This window comes from Ambystoma mexicanum, chromosome 1q (genome assembly GCF_040938575.1).
Source record: "Ambystoma mexicanum isolate Mex_15411 chromosome 1q, UKY_AmexF1_1, whole genome shotgun sequence".
Lineage (NCBI taxonomy): Eukaryota > Metazoa > Chordata > Amphibia > Caudata > Ambystomatidae > Ambystoma > Ambystoma mexicanum.
This window is the reverse complement of record NC_090922.1, coordinates 1,312,505,094-1,312,526,031: the sequence shown is the minus strand read 5'-3', so window position 1 is coordinate 1,312,526,031 and position 20,938 is coordinate 1,312,505,094. Positions and strand designations below refer to the sequence as shown.

The window sequence follows — 20,938 nt, the reverse complement described above, 5'->3', positions numbered from 1 at the left end:
GGACTGTAAAAGGGCTGAGGCCCATACCTGCGAGGAGGTATCCAGTAGCTGTGAGAGAACAAGCCTCTGTGAGCGACTCAGCCCGAGCAACGCTGCACACAGAGGATACCTGCACTGTAGCACAGAGCCAATCCAGCATGGAGGCAGGACCACGTCGAATACATGGTCCAATAGCCCACGGAACACTGCCAATGCCAGGAGGGCGAAGACCGCCAGGCATCCAGGTTTCCGGCAGAGAGAGATCGAACCGCCACAGTAGTGATGCACTGGCATGCAAGAGCCAAAATTCCCTGATGAAGAACCGGTGCAAGAGAGCAGACGGCCTGAGATGTGCAGTGCCACAACTACCAGAGTAGCAGCCTCCGCAGACATAGAACGCTGTGGAAATGCTGGCACGCAGCTAGGAGAGGGAAGAGGGCATCAGAGCTCTGAGGCACTTCAAGAGGGCATGAGGAAAATGCCGAGACAAACTAAAGGGCCAGAGAGCCCATGTGGGGCTACCAGAGATTTAAGAGAAATAGAAACACCCAGGAATGATAAACATGAAACCAAAACTATGCAAGGGGGTACCAAAAATCTGAGCGAACTCCTACCAGCGAAAATGTATACTCTCCTACTTGCCTATACTTTCTTATGAAGGAATTTCAGTGCCCCCCTGCCAGGGTCTTGCCTTTACTGTAACCATCAAGTATTTCTTCCCCTTTCTCAGGGTTGTTGTTAGTCGGAAGGTATCCTCACCCGCCCGCCAGGAGTTACCATCCAGGCCTTGAGCCTTCACCAGATTCTACTTGGGATATTCTTTTAAGCTTGGTCTTTTGGTCAGTGAATGGCGCCCAACAGGGTAGCCATTAACCCTTTCTTCTTCTGTCCTCCACCAGTGGCTGGGACTGAGGTATATCTATCGGCAAGCAGTGGCTTCTCTTGTTTCTTTGGCACTTGGTGGAGATCCTTCTTGTACTACAGTCCAGCCTTTCTCCCTGTTATAGGCCTCAGGACATTTGGAATGAGCTCAACATTTGGTGGATTAGCAGAGAAATGTAATAATTCCTTGTGATCTATGGGATTCATTAAAATTGACTACCCCACCTCTTCCCTGACTCTGTTACTATTCTAAGGTGTTGGGGCTTTGTTTCTCGTGATTCTAGTAACGTATGAACTATCAGAATGCTGGCAAAGTGTTTAAAGCCTGGTCCACCATCTTGGGATCAGGCGGAACTGCCATGGTGTCTGGGTGGCTCTGCGGTTTGGCTCCCATCAGCAATCACAAGTCCATATGTGGGACAAGAGTGTATATGGTTCACTAACTCCCGGCTGCTCTGAAATGATGGCATGCTTCTATGTTCTAGCATGTGCAGGCATTCTTGTTAGTCACTTGTGCTCCTTGTTGTGCAAACTGGATGAACATTCTCTGCTAAAGTGGCAGTATGCTGTGTGGTCCATGCTCGACTCTTTCAGACTGGAAATGTGACTATGTAGCAAGGGTAAACAGACACAGATTGACTATCACTCAAGAGCACAAGGGGAATCTGGAAGTCTGCTCACTAAGGGGATTTGGCTTCTGTGGTGTCCCTCTCACTTTCACCTGGAGTCCCTGTGGAGGTTGTGGAGGGGGGATAGACTCTGGGTGATCCTCTCCCTACCGCCTCCGAGTAGCTCTTTGCAGCGATTGAGGATGTCCCGAGTCCACCTAGCCTCACCTGCTCTCTGACCCTGTGTAACCTAGTAATTTGTGCATTAACCAACATTCACCTTCACAAGCAGGTAGCACCCTTTCTCGTTACTTCTGAAAGCCAGCGATGTTGATTTGAGAATGGGACAGGTCACATCGTTTCATTTTACTCTTTGGATTTTGCATTGAATTCACTTGTACACTTCAACTCGGACTCAAGCACAGTTAAGAGGGAAAACCCGACCAGACTCTCAGTCCTGGACAACCCCCCAACTGGAAGAAGCACCAAAAACAACATGGCCACTGTTCATACGCACTTATGCCCGTCCCTAATGCTCCAACCAGGAACAACTACCGCAAGCGGTTCCCAGCCAATAGTCCATATGTTCCCTCGGGAACACGAACTCTGCCAAGAACGGAGGAAGAGACACGCAACCCAGTTGGAGAAAGCTGCATGGACCAACTCGACAAAAGACACTGTATTCAAGGCTAGTATGATGCAGGTCGTTAGAGACATCCCAATGACATAGTTCCGTTAGACATGACATCTGCGTATCCCACACACACCAATCTACGTGAAGAACATGTACAGTTCGTTAGATAGAGGATTAACACCTACACAGTAGCACGTTTGTTATTTTATCGTTAGGCTCGCTATAGCACTGCAGAAACGCAAGAAGAGCTTGTATACGCTTGCTGATGCTTCCATGCAGCTAACCCTATGGAAGGACAGGAGCACACAAGGGATCTGACCAACCGTAAAGCTCATACTAACACGTGGACTATGCCGATTCCATACTAGAAGCCAGAGCAGGCTGCAGGAGGAAACAGTAGGCTGCAGCAATCGCAGAGAAATCCCAAACTGAAGGGTGCTGCGCAGCAGAAATGCCTATGGCGTGAGCCGCAGACTGCCAAGGACATCATGTTGCAAAGTGATATTCCATATCCTGAGCCAAGGTGGCATCGGCGGCAGCAAAAATTCTTCCCTGTAAAATACACACTAATTCGAGGCAATTGAGCCCCCAAGAATGGTCTCCGGACACGTGATCCGGCCAAGGTGTGAATAAGCCAAGAATCAGAGGCTGAGAACGAGCAGCAGGTCAAGGACTGGACAGCGACTTGCAACATACTTGGTACCTTCCTGACACCGTCTACTATGGGAATGGAGTGCTCTCATGGCAGTAGTTGTCCTCACACTATTGTTATACGCAAGCACATAGTTGCAATTATGGAAACATAGTAGACATGCGCTGAGAACAGGAATGACGCTTGTCCCAGGCTTGGAGGCCTGCAGCCTGACCAATTAGAACCAAGGGTTTGGGGGCAGATGACGAGGGGTGCCAACCAATCAACAGGTTTTCTCACTGTAACACTTTTAGTGTAGTAACTTTCGGGGATGATCCAAGTATACCACCTGACACAGACTTGTCCAACCCATCCTATAGAGTCCTATACTGGACCTACCTGTCAGCGGGCCAATCCCCTGCCCCGATAGGTTTGGGAGGGAGTCTACCAGGTGACGAAGGTTATTGCATCACAAGGACACAAAACTGGCCTGCGAGCCAGACTGTGGCGAGATGTGCCTGAAGTGGCATGTGATCCGTGTGTGTTTGGCTAATAAACCACAGTAACTCCTTGCTCCTTGTGGGGACCTCGACTTCTTGGAACAAGGGAGGGAGTTAGGGCCCTTCATGAGCTGGGAGTCTGCAGACCCTTGGCACGGCTCTGCCGGCCCCAGAAATTACCCTGACAAGTTCCTTGATGAATGGGTCTTTTTCTAAGATAAAGAAGCCTTCGTGTACCAGGTTCGACTGTAATTTTCTTGCTAGGTCTAATCCTCAACTGATGCCTTGAGGCAGCACCAGGTGGGAGACAGATCCAAACAGAAGCCTACTTTGGCAAAGGTTCGACAGATGTCACTAGACCTGAAAAAGGCACGAATTGTTTTAGTCAACTACCTACAAAATGTATAGATACAGATTTAGTTGCCAGATTTACACACTGGAAATTATTGGCCTCCCAGCGAATCAGAATCCTTGGAATGCAGTCAATAACTACTGATATTGAAAGCAATCCAAACATTCTTACCTCAGAAGAAGACGGGGAAACAACAAAAATTAATTAAGCAACTCCTCCCATATTGCCTGCCTTTTCTATGAACATGCTCCCCAACAAGACCCCAAAGGCAACAAGCTATTAAGCAGCTGTTTCCACATTTTCACATCGGATGTTATATATAAATATTACAAAATAAAATCACCATTAATTGAAATGTTTTGTCTAGTGATGTCAATACTAAACTAACGTGATTTACTTCTCTGCCACAACTCCAAAAACGATACTACGATGGCTACTATATGCTAATAGTTTTAAAGGCCTCGGAAGGGGTCATTGTCGATTGGGAAAATTACCCTTTCACAGCTTCTGGGCCATAACATGGGAACGAGTCATTATCCTGCAATAATGACTCCTCCTTGGGTCTAGAAGCCTATAATAAAGATGTGTGGCACTCAAATAGCACGAAGAGTCCAAACTTCTCCCGACAGCTTTCCTGACTTCTTAGCACAAATAAATCAGAGATGTCAAGCACCATAACAAAATATATGTTTAAAGCGCAGAAAATAATGAAGAAAGTGCCGCTTTAGTAAATCAACCAGTTATATAACTTGGTGTCAACAACTCAGTCAGCTTACTTGGGAGAATTCAATCAACGCATTCTGTAGGACTTTAACTACTTATGTACAGAAGGTAACATTTTCTGTGTGGTTCATACATATATTACATGTACTGAAAATGTCCAGAGGGTATCCCTACATATTATCCCCACCAAAATTATCGCCGTACATATGGCCGTTTGTCTCGCCTTAGGTGATATTTTTGAGGGGGATAATTTGTGGGAGCAGGATTTACGGGGGTGTCCCCCACACATTTAAAAATAATGCGGGGGTTGCAGGCCGGTCCCCCGGAGGATCCATGTCTCAATATCGTGCAAAAATATGGCGATATTTTTATATCGCCATATTTCTGCAGGGATATTAACACATGGAACCGTCCAGAGCACATGCAATTGATATTGAAGGCCTCACGTCAGCTAAACTCACTGATGGGATGAGCTAGTGGCCAGTAGCTAATTGTCAAGGCTCATGGAAATGTCTGCGAGAGCACCAATGCACAACTGAATTCCAAGTCTAAATGTTGAATGAAAGTTTAGTAATCAACATATGCAATTGTTTCAGACAAAGTCAAACAGTACCCAGAGGAGGTATAGAAAACATTGATATTCAAGTGAACATGCTAAACCAAAGTTGTAGTTAACATTTCTACACATCAGATCTAATCCATTTGAGTCTCACAAATTGTGAAAAAGGTAGGTGTTGAATATCTCTTGGAGGATGAAAACTGTCGGCTCCAAGTATACTATTTTTGTCAGTAGGCTTACAATAAAAGTTAGGTCAGGAAAGTTGTTCGTCACATTCGTATCTTAATTTGAGATTGAGACAGATACCAGATTGGGCGTTGTGCATGCCTCATGATCTGTTTACCCGCGTTAGTGATACGGTACATGCGCTATTTCCAAATGTTTAACGTTCACATGAGGTGTTAATTTTAAGATCGATAATGCATGTTCCACCTTGGTGATACATATATGCATTGAAGTTCCTGCATCCAATATGCAAATCAGTGCACGGATATATTAATAGGAATTGTATGTGTGCATGATGTATAACTACAGAGTAACGGTCTAGTCTTTGAGTGGAAATCATTACTTCTCTATAGGACGTGGAACGTTGTGTGCCGCATTAACGTCATGACTTCTAACACATGACTGAAACAATGTTGTTTAAGGGACTGTTTATACATTCAACTGCATATGGAAGATGCATAATGCTACCACATCTATGGAGACGGCTTATCAACACCGATTAGACTGAGCAGGTGAGAGATAAGGGATCAAGTCCTTGATTCTTTAACGTGTTGGACCACCATGTTTGGGCATCTCATGTTGTCATTTATTTATTTTCTAATGGTATCCTATCTAACTTTAGGACTTTGAAGTATATACCACACTTCTGATGATGGTGGTCCTATGACAGAACCAAGTCGTGACAAGGGTAAACTTTGAGTCCATTTGTTGATCTGACTCACTACTGAATGCTATTGTATGTCTAATTATGTTACTCACCTGGACGAGTATAAATGTCAACTACAACTTTTGTTTAGCATAGTCACTTGAATATCAATGTTTTCTATAACTCCTATGAGTGCTGCTTGACTTTATGTCTGTATATGTGCATTACTAAATATCAATTGAACATTTAGGCTTGGAATTCAGTTTAGGCATTGGCAGTGCCTTAAGTGGCACTACAAATCGAGCCGGGGCTCATCGAGGGGGCGTGGCCTAACAGCGGGGTCTTGATGGCCCGTTAGGCCACGCCCCCTTAACGAGCCCGGGCTCAATGGGCTACTGCCACCCCTGCCAGGCAGCCTTTCGTATAGATTAGCACCCTCTCCCCTATGGGGAGAGGGTGCTGATCTCTGCATTTATTTTGTGTAGGCTTGCCTGGCAGGGGACAGCGCCTGCCTATTCAGCCTTAATGGTGGTGCTGCCCCTCGCCAGCTGGGGAGGGGCAGCACCACCATTAAGGCTGAAAACGTGAGGCCACTGGAAGCAGAGGCCTTTTTCCTAAATACTGAAACTCCCGCGAATGCGCGGCAGCTCCAGTATTTAGAAAGCAAGGCCTCTGCTTTCAGCGGCCTCACGTTTTTTCCATAATGGTGGCGCCGGCCGACGGGAATCTCTTGATTAAAGGGATGCCTCGCAGGTGCGGTGCCACCATTATGGCTGAAAGGCATTTTTTTCTGTAGCCTGAAGCTCTCGCAAACGAGCGAGCGCTTCAGGCTGTAGAAAAAAATGCCTTTTCGTGTAGTGGCCGGGGCTGCCAGGGGAGATTACTGGGCCCCGGCAGGGCCCCGCCTCAAAACGAAATTTCAGAGCCTGCCGGGGCCCAGCCCCGGCAGGCCCCGGCCCACTTAAAGCCCTGGGCATTGGTGGTCTCGCAGACGTTTGCATGAGCCTGTCCAATTGTATTGAGGTGAAACACAATGAGTTAAGGTGCTCGAGGAGCATTCAAATTCTTTGTATCGATTTCTTTTACATAGCGCTAGTAAGACCCAAAAGGTCTTCTGATAGATTCACATAGAGACTAAGGAACAGAGACCCGCTTTCAAAACAGAGGTTCTTAAGTACAACGGAGGAGTGAAAAGCGAGATGGTAGAAATAAGGGGGAACCAATCAAGATCATTTACGACTCAATGATATTGACAGGTGGCAACATTTTCAAGCGCTTCCAAAATATGATGCAGATTGGTTCAATCAGAGTAACGTTAAATAAATTCTATATTGACAGAGCCAACCTATAAAACCCATTTTTCAAAAGTATCTTATTGAATTTTGGGGTTCCAGCGGGAAAATGCATCGACTTCTGAGGTCCTCTGGTTTTTCAGAGGAGATGCAACACATGCACTCCAGACTCTGCCCAACCTTCTTACGTACGATGAGGTGATACTGGTGGTACCCTCCTTAGTGCAGTAAAATGTGTGTTTTCAAGACCAGTAACACTCTCTGCTTTATTTATAGTAGGACGAGAGTGCATAGTACACAACGTAAAGGGACTTTCTGCACTATCTGCCTCAGGATCTCCAGAAGTGTGGCAGGCTTCTGAGACCTGAGACCAAATAACTGTGGCAATTAAATGTTCTTCATAACAAGTTGGGGGGAGGAGGGGGCGCTACAATTTCAGCAAATGTACATGTTATCAGAAGTGATTATCAGAAAAGGCAAAGACGGGTCTAGAAGGGTCAAGGCAGGCAAGATGAAGAAGAAGAAATAAGAAATAATAAAGCATTCTTTGGCAATTCCGTGCTAAATACAAGCCACACAGGACTTGGAAAGAGCACGGTACTGTGTCCTTGGCTATCATTACTCTCAACAAATGCACTCATGTGAACAGAAACTAAAGGCTGCAGCCCTTTGTACACATATCGGTCAGAAAGGGGGTGCAGGAACTTAGAGGAGCTAGTCCTAGAAAGTCGAGCAGCTTACAAAAATCAAGCAAATAATGGACCAGTGTGCTACACCTTCAATGTTATGTGAACGCTGCCAACACACCCTTCTCCGAAGCAATCAAATAATAGCAGTAACCAACAATACACCAATACTGATTGCCTAGCAACACAGAACAATGAACAATATAAACATGGCGGGAGGTGCATTTTGCAATGAAAACATGTAAAAGAGAATCGTAATTACACTTTATTTTGTGCATGCATTGCTTTTATAGGCACTGCAATGATTTACACCTGCTCCAGACACCTATAAAAGAATGTTGTTATACAACAATATAAGGTGTACATAGAATGTGGTTAGAAAACATCCACCAGGACTTAAACCCAGTAATCAGTCTGAAGAGGTTATTTCATTGTATGTCATGTATCTATCTTGAGGCTATTTTAGAGCAGGCTGATGTACATACATGTAATAAAGTGCACAACGGGTTATAGAACCCATCAGACGTGTCAAGCGGAATCTCCGGCCACGTTTTCTATCTCTTTTCGGAAATACACCCTTTCCATGTGGCGCACACTGTGATGTTGCCTGGAGGTCACCAAAGACAACTCCATAGTAGTGGGGGTCCAGAGGGAAGTGTAGAGTCATTATGGTGGGAAGTCGCATTTAAGCAGAAGACCCGGACAGCATGGCCAGCTCCTGCTTCTCCACAAAGTCAAGTCCTGCATTGCCACTGAGTTTCAGAACCGTCGCTCATGCCCTGGTCATCTCCCACCTGGACAGTGGGAACATCCTAGTTGCATTAGTCCCAGACACCATCTTGGAGCCTCTGAAAGTCGCTCAGCATGCTATAGCGTGCCTTAACACATGACCATCTCACCCCCATGCTCAAGGAGCTGGACTGACCACCCCTTCGACCCCGCATCAGGTTCAAGGCAGCCTGTCTCAATGACAAAGCAGTCACAAGCAAAACACCACTCTGCCTTGCCGTGAGCCTCACCATCTCAGGTGGCCAAAACACCACCAGAAGCCGCGTCATCAGCAGACTGCAACACACCACCAGAAGCCGCGTCATCAGCAGACTGCAACACACCACCAGAAGCCGCGTCATCAGCAGACTGCGACACACCACCAGAAGCCGCGTCATCAGCAGACTGCAACACAGCACCAGAAGCCGCGTCATCAGCAGACTGCAACACACCACCAGAAGCCGCGTCATCAGCAGACTGCAACACACCACCAGAAGCTGCGTCATCAGCAGACTGCAACCAAAGAACTATCTTCGGGAAACATTATGAAATGCGCCCAGTCTCTGGAACAGCTTCCTAAGGGAGACGAGACAGAGCTCCCCTCCATCCTACCCTTCTGGACGGACATGAAAAACCTACTCTTCAAAACTACATCTTTCCAATCGCCCCACTCAGCCACTTCTCTTCTCCCGAGTCCCCCTGCGCTGCTCCCCCTACTCTTCCAAGCCACCTCTGCTGCCTCTGCACCCTACCTGTAGCTCCTCTGGGCAAATACTAAATGGTACTGGGTACAATTTCTTCTTTCCCATCAAGGCAACCCACCTGGATCTGAAGTGGCCCCAACTTCATGTAGAGATCAACTCCCCTAACACCAACCTATATACCCTGCGTATTTTCACACTATATACACACTTTGTGTTTAGGAACCGCACCCTGTGGTAAAGCACAACATACAATAACTGAACTCTGAAAACTTGCATTGAGAGAGCCAAGCCTTTCTTTCAATGTCCCCTCAACCTATGCCCATTGAAGAGTCGTGATGAAAATGTATCTTTTTCAATATTCCAAAGTTTCAACTATGATAGCTAATGCCCTTAACAGGAGAGTGCTGATGTTCCATCTCAGATAGTTTAGCATTCATGTAAAAAACATTGGGCCTCATTACGACCCAGGCACTAATAGGTTAACGGTGCTGTAAAAGGCTGCGGCGCCGTTAACCTATTAGCGCCTAATTACGAGGTCCCTTTGCGGGACCCGACCTTAACGGCTGGTGTAGACCAGCCGTTAAAGTAGGGACCCGCAAATGGGACCATGGTGCTAAGTACAGTGCCGCAATTTGCGGCACCATCCTTAGCGCCTTCCCCATTCCCATTGAGCCCTATGGGGCAAAAATGGGAATGGGGAAGGGCCATGGAGGAAGGGGGAATTACCGCCTTGCCAACCTTGTAATGGGGTGGTAATTCCCCCTTTCTCCATGACGGGGTCGGTAACTTACCAGCATGGACCATGGTGCTAATAGCACCATGGTCTTCCGCCAGGGTCGTAATGAGGCCAATAAAAGCAGGAGAAACGATAGATTAGTGTCATCAGAGTAGGTCAAAGCATTTCTTGTGGGTTTCAAATTGAAACCATTTCCCATGGTGCTCTACGGTTGTAGCAGCCATTTTAACTCTCAATCTACATTGCACTCCCTACCATCACACTCCCTGCGACTCACACGATTACTCGACTGCTCTAACTTCCCTGGTCCTCTCCTTGGTAAGCTACCCCTGTGGTTCCAAAGTCTCCCCCCCCTCTACTGTGAGGTGGAAAGATTGAAAGCTCAATGCCTCCACGCATCCACAGTCGTGTCAACAATGGGATTACCATACACACACCAATAGGAGTGGTAGTTTAAGGAATGACAATTGCCTGCGATCCAAAGAGAGTCTTTGGGGGATTTTCACACATGCCTGCTTTTCCCCTGCCCAGAGCTGCCAACTGTATTTCACCTACTCCAGCCTCCGCTGCTGTGCTCAGAGACTGTGGCCATTGGAAAAGCAGAAGGTAACCACACACGTCACCTCTTCTACCCACACACGAACTAATCCCCAAAAGGTAAGCACTCTATTGAAGGCATTGTACTTACTGCACGTGGCTTCCGATTCATCCGACCCGTCTGGACACTCTTCTTCGCCATCACACTTCCATCTCACCGGCACACAGTGGCCGTTGGCACAGGTGAACTCGTTCTCTGCACACGTGTTTTTTGCTGAAAACAGAAAAGAGACACCAGATTAGTGCTACTAGCACACATCCCCCCCTCCCTCCCTAGAACCCACAATGCTCAGCTACTGGTCCAGGGTTTATGAGAACACCCTTTCTGAAAGTCAATCTGCATCTTTGACCTAAGCCATACTTTTTTTTTTTTACTGAATATAGATAGCCTTATGGGCTTTCAGTGTTTCTAGATGATGGATTTAATTTAGGGTACAGTAGAGGAGATTCAAGGTTGTGGCGCTTTACAGTTGCTCACAATGCTTGGGTGCGCCCCTAGGCTTGGTCGTTGCTCTCAGACAACATTGTTAGAACTTGACACGTTAGAGCAGGAACATCACAATCCTCTATGTGGTTTGGGACCACCCGGCTAACTGTCAAAGTCAATGGTCAATAAATCATCAGCTTTGGCCTAATACCCAGTACATCTACTGAGGGTGCGAATGCTAAGTCCCTAACGTCCACTGAGCTTCTGACAACAAAGTCCCTTTTCCCTAAACATTTTTGCACCCGTCCCCCCCCGAATGGAACCTCTGTTCCACTTCCTCTTCACACCACAATGCCACAAGAATGCCAGACCCTGCCTGGTGTCCAGTCATAGTTTCGAAAAAAAATGCTTTGTTATTTATTTATATATTTTTTAGTTTAGTATGCATAAAAAAGGTTGTTTTTTTTTTTAAAGAAAACAGGGGCTTGGGGGGAAACCCCCGTAATAAAACCCCATAAAAAATAAAAAAAAGCTTTAGAAACTTTTTTTTCCTGCACTTTTGGTGTCGAAAAAAAGGCATTCCATCCTTTGTATTTCAAACAAGTCACCTACAACCCCCCTGCCTACTCTGTTCAAGCCACACATCTCTGAAGTGGATCCATAAACACCATCAGCAATATTCACAACCACTGGGCTTGGCTCTTCCCTCGCCTGAATCTTCTATTCCCATTTCCTCACGCCATCTTGCCCTCTTGCAGAGAGACCATCATGGCAATAAATGCTTCACTTTGGAAAGCGCAAACATAAATGTGCTGACTGGGGACAGAGGTTACGCAAAGGAACATTGCACAGCAGGTTGCATTCATTGGGTAGGTAGTGGCTTCCACTGGAACATGATTACTCACTATGTGGCTCACCAGACATTGTGGACTACACATCACCCGTGATCCTTCACCAATAATAATGATAATGCTGGCTAGGCATCATGGGAGCTGAAGTCCAAAACCTTAGGAGGGACACATGATAAGCATCCATGCACTAAAACAATCCAGGATAACGTTCCTTCGAGCATGGGCATACACAATTGCATCACTGTTGCCATGTCCACCAGCAGAGAGGCATGAATCATGCAAGTCAGGATAGGGGAACTCTATCTTGCTCAGGAGGATAGATTGTGTAAATGCTACACCTTACACCTGCAGCAAGGAGACCGCTATCAAAAGAATGATGTTCCTTGTCTTGAAGTCATACTGATGTACAGAGAAGCCGATCTGCTCAGCCACATTTAGCATCAGTTCAGACAGTGAGCTTCCACATGTGGGCGCCATGCCACAGGGAGACGCTGTCCATTTGTGGATTGGATCATACCTTGTACATTATATATCGGTTGGGGGTAGGGCAATATCTAGTCTGCGCAATGAAGGTTTTTCACCCACCTAGTTTTCCGTAAAGCTATCAAAACACTGCTATTTGTCAGAACTTTACAACTGTTAACTACGCACACCATACCTTGCAAAAATGCCATATGATCTAATAGCCAACTGTATGTAATCTGCATATGTAGTTATACCTCTGTATGTGCAATGTAACTAAGTCGCCTTCTTGTAACTGCGCCACGATACCCCCGGGCTGTTGTGCGTTTTATAAATTAAAAATAAATAATGTTGGTGGATTTACTGTGGGACTACTACGGAATGAGTCCCCGGTGTTGTAACAACGTTTGTAGGGCGTGGTGAACATTTGCACTTTTTGCCAACAGCTGGCTTGTCACTGAGCTCCAAAGTTTAATTTATGAAAGAGGAAGAAAGTGGGGAAAAAGGAGAAAGTTCTGAATTTGGTGCAAGCAGAAGAAAGAACATGTTGGGGAAATGGAACGAGGCCTAAATAAGAAATGTGGGCAAAAAATACACTTATACACGACTGCAATGGTTAAAAGAAACAGTTGCTGCTATTATCCAACTAAAAGTACTGTGGTGGGGCGGGAGAATTAATCAGACTCATTAAGTGCATGCTACTTTTCTGTAATTAAATTCTAAATAAAAAGGCCTATCTCATCCTATTACTAAGGGGATCACCCTACCCATCTAAATCAACTAAAGGTGCGCGACTGTCATCAGGAAATCCAAAATAATTGCCCTCCATCCCAAACCCAATTCTTCCTGACCCTACCACTAACGTGAATAGCTCAAAAGAGGCCAAAAGTCCCTCTTCTCCTGGTCGTTTCTCTTCTTGCCTTCCTTCCAGCTGTCTTCCTTTTCAGTCAGTATCTGATATCCTGCAGTTATTGATACTCAAATGTCAGTTTAGAATATGTGCTTCTATCAGTTCTCTTCCCTAATAGTCTCTTGAAACTTCCCTCATGAGCTCCTGTAGCTCTCCCCATATATTTGTGTTGTGTACTTTCATTAATGGCAGCTTTACCACAGTTTTCCTTGGAATACTTTCTCACCCTCGTGTGTTTAGTCTTATAGTCTTTATATTCTTGAGGGCTAATCTTCCCCGGGTTTTGTATGACGTTAAACCAACTTAGGTTTCCCCGCTCCTCGGTTCTTGGTACCGATTTGTCTCTTTTCTGATTCTGCTCACGTGACTGTCTCTTTTCACAACACTTGTTACACCGATTTACTGTGGGCTTTCTTCTCTCCTTTAGGCTCTGTACCTGGGTGTTTCTCCCTTCCTCCCAGGGTATTTGATTTCACTTTTTAGAGGTTTCCCATACTGCGTTATTCCTCACACATTGTATTGACTTCATATAACTCAAATTCTGCTCCTTTAATGTTCAACAGTCTCTCTCTCTCCCATACGTTGCCCCTGTAGCCTCCCACCTTTCCCATTCTACCCATTATCTCTTCTGATGCAGGGGAATCTTGCAGGGTTTGAGATGCAGTCAGATTTTCTGTTTCCCTATTCCTCTTCTCTCTGACCGTCTTATCGACATCTCATTCTTGGCTCCTCTGCAGCGGGATGCCATCTACAGATGTGGGCAGCAGGGAGCTCATAGCACTCTATCCTCGGGCGGTCTCTGCATCATTAGCTGGGCCCTTCATCCACCACGATGAGGTTGTGGTCACGACATTCCTTGGTATGGGACTTGGGTGCCCATTCAGGCAATGGTTCCAGTTAATTCCTTGTCTCTCCAGCATATCAATCCGGCCTTCCTCGTCATTCCAAAAGTCGCAAGTTCTGTGACTTCGCTCGGCTCCGCCTCTCCAATGCGTAATCATGTCAGGGGGGTTCCCCTGCATACAGTGCTCTCTCTCCTCCCAAGAGCTGCTTGTCTCAGTTATGTACATGTCTCTTTTTAAAGAGACATTTTCTTTTTCTTTGTATGGATGGTTTGTTCACACTTTACTTTAAGCCAAAGGTAAGGATGACAGATTAGTCTTCATAGCTGGCATTTCCATATAGGCAGATATGGTATTGGAACAAGGGTGTTCCTCCTCGGAGCGGGAGTACTTGTCCCCTAGGAGGGGAGTCACCCTAAGGGAGGTTCCACTTGCCCATCTGAGGAGCGGGCTCACCTCTGTAGCCCCGAAAGGGATGGCTTCCTCTTGGGGAAAAGAGACGAATACCCGCAATTTGTCACAGCACATTTCTCTTAGAACCTATTGTCTGGATGTTAGATACGGGTCACATGAGCAAGAGCCCACCTCACATCTTACTAATAACAGGTGGTATTTCCTATGTATGCAGTGAGCATCTCATCCTTCTTATTTGTATGGTTAGATAACATTACAAAGAATTACAATATTGGTTACCCTAAACCCTTATGAGTGAGAGTGATTACACACCAACATGGTGAAAAGAAAGTACTGGCATAGCCAAATGTTTTGGACTTTTCTAAAAGGAAACGCCTTCAGCTGGTGCACCTATTTCCAAGTGCTAATGAATTTCACAAATTAGGGAAATGAGGCACAGCGATGGAACATAATTGCTAGAGGTTGTTGCAGATGCAAAAGCCCCAGGTGTACTTCCCAGTCTAGTCAATAGCTTTCATCTCCTGGGCTGCCTGGTGCAGCTGCAATCCCAACCCACTCCATAGCCATGTGTCTCCTTGGCTGTATGATTAACTGTATACCTAATGGCAAAAGAAAGCAGCTTAATATCTGCCTCAGAGTTGCAGGGGTGCGACCGTCGGATATATAGAGTCTGCTTGCAAGGTGCCAATGGAAAACTGTACAGACAAACTGAAAACTGTATACATATGCAATACGTTTGTATTTGTCTAGTCTGATGAGTACGTTTCCCATAATAGTTTTACCTCCATCAATGGTAGATCTCTGCGACCCAGAGACATGGCAGTGCGCCCCACAATCCCAAGCCTTAAAATGTACTGGTGAGGCTATGTAGCTTCGAAACATCAGGTTGGAAAAATACTTGTATCCATTAGTACCCGGTGAGGGACAATCCGATTGTTACAAACGATCTGATTGGCCCTCGCTGGGCCGTTACCTGGCCGGTTAAGACTTGCCTGCAGTGCTCCGTTCGAAGTGCTGAGCCCGAATTTCCTTCCCTGTCTTGCCCGGCCGCCATGGAAAGGGAGAAGGGACTACTAGTAATTCTTTGTATCGATTCCTTTTACATAGCATTTGTAAGACCGAAAAGCTGCATCTGATAGAGTCACAGAGATTAAGGAACAGAGACCATCTTTTAAAACAGAGGTTCTTCAATACTAAATCCAAGGCAGGTGAGTGGAGTAGTAAAGAGCGAGATGGTAGAAATAAGGATGAACTGATCAAGATGATTTTTGACTCAATGATATTGACAGGTTGCAACATTTTCAAGTTCTTCCAAAATATGATGCAAATTCGATTAATCAGAGTAATGTTGAATAAATAAAGAAAAGCAAAAAAAGCAAAAGAAAATGGTTCCATGGCAAAGCCATAGCCGCCATCAAGTGGAATATCAGATTCAAATAATGCACAGAGAAAGAGCTCAGGATATTGACCACTATGATTGTATAATTGTATACTTGGTCATTTACAACGTGCTTAATACCCAGACCCGTGGATCGAACCTGTGTCGCTCCGCGTCGTCTTACTACCAAGGCCAGCGCATTGCCCCTCGAGACAAAGGTATTTTGGTGCGGGATAGAGGAAGAGGTGTTTTCACAGTCAGATTAGGAATGGGGGCAAATGCAGTAAATATTTTAGGCAATTTCCAATGACCAGTAATGTACATGTATGTTTAATTCTATAGATTGGAAGTTGATCAATATGCTTTTGTGCCTTTTTTGATGGGTGAGATTATCCCACTTTATTGTAACACTGATATTTGGTGTTATTTAGGGCTGCAATATTTTGAGATGAATCCATTCACCATGGGTGTTTAATTGTTTGCTGGATACAAACGGCAGCACGTTCCGGGAAATGCCTGCCGCCCCCCATCCCCTCACCACTGGACTTTGGTTCTTACTAAGCCCACCTGCCGTTTCCTGTGCCGCAGACTTCTGAAAACGATTAAATATTCCCTAATTAACCAATTAAAAGGGTAACCAAGTGCTCATCAAGCGCGCCTCCAGTGGTACTAGCACATCTGTGCATCATGTCATATCGGCGAGCTCATTATGTTCTCGCCGAAAACAGGTGGGATTGCTTCCTCTTTCTGATGACCTGACCTATTTTCGGGCGGAAAACAGAAAACAACCGAATTCCAGGAATACACTCTGTATTTCCAGGTATTTATGAACCGCACACTGCAAATCCTAACAAAATGCAGGCTTTCAGCTTCACAGTTTTTGGGCCTCATTACGACTCAGGCGGTAAGGGGTTTACGGCGGCGTAAACAGCGCCGACCCTTACCGCCTGAGTACGAGGTCCCTTAGAGCCATGGCGGATTTAACACCTGCTTTTAGCAGGTGTTAAAATCCATGGCGCTAAGGGACCATGGAGTTAATTACGCCACCGTAATTTACGGTGGCGTAATTAACGCCTTCCCCACTCCCATTATGCCCTATGGGGCAAAAATGGGAATGGGGAAGGGTAAATGGGGATTGGGGACTTACCGCCCCGCCGACCTCGGAATGGGGCGGTAAGTCCGCCTACCACCATGGCGTAAACGTAGTTTACGCCATGGTGGTAAAGTCACGGCCCAGGCGGTAACTTACCGCCTGGGTCGTAATGAGGCCCTTTATCTGCTGGAAAATACGGAAATAGACTGGCTCCTCGACGGAAGCAGGAGACCTTCAGGGGAAGAGGCTGGCTGAAAATTGTGCCATGCTTGAAATGTTATCGACTGTTTTTTTTTAACCTTCTACAAAGCTCTTAGCAGAGACTAGCATTTCCCCGAGGAGGGCTAAATGGCTTTGCGCTCCAAGTGTCTTCGCAGGTCATGCGCCGCGCGCCCACACCGTGGAGGGGCTCTATAACCGATCAGTACAGCCTGAAAGTCATTCAGATCGACAATATCAAGTCACACGAACCCCTCTGAAAGGTGCCCGGTGCGCTGTAGCATGCGTTACACAGGGCAGGACTGATTCAACCAAGTCACCCCCATCATCAAGGAGCGGCACCAGACATCCCTTCAAGCACTCACCACGTCTGCAGTACCTACAAAGCACTCACAACCAAAACACCACTCCACCTGGCTGGGAAACTCCGCATAACTAGTGGACAAAGCATCGCTAGACGATCAACAAGGATCTGTAAGTGGAAAAGAAACAGGAGACAGGCCTTTTTCCGGCCATACACCCTGCTTCTGGAATAAGTTACCAATGCAGATAAAACTGGACAGCACCATCGCTCCTTGGAGCATCCTCCCCCTTAGCTACTCTGCTTATGCCACACCTTACTTACAACCACCTGTGTGTATACCTTATGTAGAGTGCCCTGTCGGCTCTCAGCTAGTTTTGCTCTTTATAAGTCAGATAAAACACACACACACACACACACACACACACACACACACACACACCCCCCCCCCAACCCCCACCCCCACCCCTCAGTGAGAGTGGATGAGTAGCGAGCACCCACGACATTCTAAGATACTTCTCATCTTGGAAACACACTGTACTGGTGGTCACGTTAGGTTACAAGACTTTATAGACTTCACTAACTTTATGTAATTTGATTAAAACATTCCCATCATATGCAACACACTCAACATTGAAGTATAGATGACAGCATCATTTATGAGCAGAGGGGTGGCGTTTTAAACTATAATATTCATTTTTAGGAGTACAAGATATCCAGGTAACCCGGCTCATTGAGAAATATTAGCCAAAGGTGTAGGCTGTCACAGATAGGTGACATGGACAGTGTCAACCTTGTGAAGGAACTTTGAAGGCCTAACCCTGGTCCATAAACAGTTAGCTCCCCCTCCCTCGTGCAAAAGTTGCTGTAGTAACGGTCAGTGTTTCCGACACAGTTGGCCAACAGCCAACAAACCAAAAATATACACTCGGCTCTCACTCCTCAAAGCGGTCCACACTGTTCAAGGGGGAAGACCGTCCTTGGCGTGCATTGACTCGCAGTGACTTTAGGGTGCCCATAGGGTTAACTAAGGGACCTCCTGGGCTTGTCAATTACCTTCTATGTGTCCATGGTGCAAGTGTAAAGTGGTACCCAGATCTCGTCTGCAGGAAAGGAAATGGGATTGGAGCAGACACCGCCCATAGGCTGTGCCGCCCTGCCACCACATTGCTGCCGCTGCTCCGTACCCTCTGTACCAACACCAGACCAAGGAACCTGCAGCAGGAGTGAGCGGCTTCCCACAGCATTGGCTGGGAGGGTGGCGCTGTAGGGAAGAGAAGGGGTTCCCTCAGTGACAAGGGCAATTTCTCCCCCCGGAAAAGGTGGTGGGCTACCAGGAGGTATCCTGACTCTCAGAGGAAGCTGAAAGAGATCAGACTTTCCTGTAACCCCTTTCTGCTCCCCCATCCTGCGGAGGGAGTCTCTTGCATATATATTATCCCATTAAGCAGCTAACCCTAACGCGGCACTCTAATGAGGCATGTTGAGCACGTTTGTCTGCAATGCTTTACAGAAGAAAGGTGAAGGTTTTGTTGTATTATGAAAGAATCAGGTTAAAGTGATCTTCAATGCAGGACCTCAAACACTGCAGCAGAGCCCACGCCTGTCCCCACTCTGGTGAATTTCTAAGACAATGGTCACCAAATGTCCCCTGTGCAATACAAATTGAGCTCAGCTGTAATCATAGGCAGTCCCAATGGCAGGCACTAGAGTCCTTTTGTTACTGGAAGACCCAGACTGTTTTGTAGGAGGACAAGCGTTGAACATGGTCTACTTAAGTATTCCACACTTCCAACCAATTTGCAGCCAATATATGTGATTTTAGCCAACATTTGAGAATGCCTGGGTGCATTTCGACATGGCTACTCGAACACAAAGAACGATGCATTCGTGGGCAAAGGAGGAATGTGACGAGCCTTTGACATCAACAGTGCATCCATTGCCACCCCTTATGTGGCCTGCCAGATGTCTTAGACGACAACTCCCATGTCTCTTCACCAACGACTAATCTGGGTAGAGATCGTGGGAGCTGAAAAACCAAAACACCTGGATGGACCACACAATGAGTGCACCTCAAGCCAACTCAGAACAAACGGGGATCTGGGGGACCACTGACCCAAGGAGGTACATATAAAGTCAATGTACACATATCTATCAATATACTACTTTCAAGTGCGTTGGCATGGCAACATCTACAGAGAGCCCAACAGATTTACATTGTTATTTTCCATGATCAACTGATCAGCCTCGACCTTTGGGATAAAAATAGTGGATTTGCAGAATTCCCCTAGGGAATAACAGGTATGGTAACCAGAAGGGCCATCCGCCATTATACGGGTATGCTGACGGTATGTCGGCAAAATCCTCCCAGAGATGAAGTGTTACAGAAATGCAACATTCAAACCCGTAATCCTGCAACATTGCCGGCATTCAATTACCTTGGACCTATATAGATACTGGTTGGAGCATAGGGAAGCCTGGCTGGCAACCTTGGACTCCCAGGCCAATGGGAGCCACACCAACCTACCTATGCGACTTTGGGGACGTGTGTAGAGGAGCATCAGAACACACCTACATGACATTGAAACGCATAATGAGGCATATACAACTGAGAAAGTCATAGGGCCTCATTACGACCCAGGTGGTAAATTACCGCCTGGGCCGTGACTTTACCACCATGGCGTAAACTATGTTTACGCCATGGTGGTTGGCGGACTTAACGCCCCATCCGACCTTGGCGGGGCGGTAAGTCCCCAATCCCCATTTACCCTTCCCCATTCCCATTTTTGCCCCATAGGGCATAATGGGAGTGGGGAAGGCGTTAATTACGCCACCGTAAATTACGGTGGCGTAATTAACTCCATGGTCCCTTAGCGCCATGGATTTTAACACCTGCTAAAAGCAGGTGTTAAAAGCGCCATGGCGCTAAGGGACCTCGTACTCAGGCGGTAAGGGTCGGCGCTGTTAACGCTGCCGTAAACCCCTTACCGCCTGGGTCGTAATGAGGCCCATAGTTTGCATCTCAGGCGGAAGCTAGATTTGGGGCATGCCATGTGGTAACTCGTGGATCTACAGAGGTAGCTCCCGACTATCTGGGCGATGCCCGAAACACAGGGGCTGCTTTTAGCCCCTGCACATCAATCTTTATTTTGATCCCAAAACCACATGCAGCATTTTAAATATATTGCCAGAGGTGAATAACTCTTCATTACTGTGGCCAATAAATACAAGCAGTACGTAGGATGCCACCGCTGGGACAGTCCTGCCATTAAAGCCATCACTTCTTTTATTTTGCCATAGTCACCCTGAGTGGGACGGGTATTCCCAGATGCGGCTGCTGGGCCTAGAGCACAAGCTACTCATCACTGATGAAGCCCAGTGAGGCCAAAACATGTTTGGAGATGCTTGTAGTCTCTAGCAGAAGGGGTGTGACCAAGCAGTTTGGGATGGACTGCCCCCATTGGGGTGGAACCATGCCTGATTTGCATATGGTCTTTCCCCTTCTGTAATGGCTTGGCA

The 20,938-nt window shown here is 46.5% G+C and overlaps 1 protein-coding gene across 1 annotated transcript in view; it reads right to left on the bottom strand.

Annotated features, from left to right (window-relative positions):
• Positions 1–20,938, bottom strand: part of LRP8 (LDL receptor related protein 8) — a 1,426,130-nt gene that overhangs the window by 811,017 nt on the left and 594,175 nt on the right. Inside the window, exon 3 of the mRNA XM_069642168.1 lies at positions 10,614–10,736. Within this exon, the coding sequence (XP_069498269.1) occupies positions 10,614–10,736 (123 nt within the window). The remainder of the gene's footprint in view (positions 1–10,613; positions 10,737–20,938) is intronic.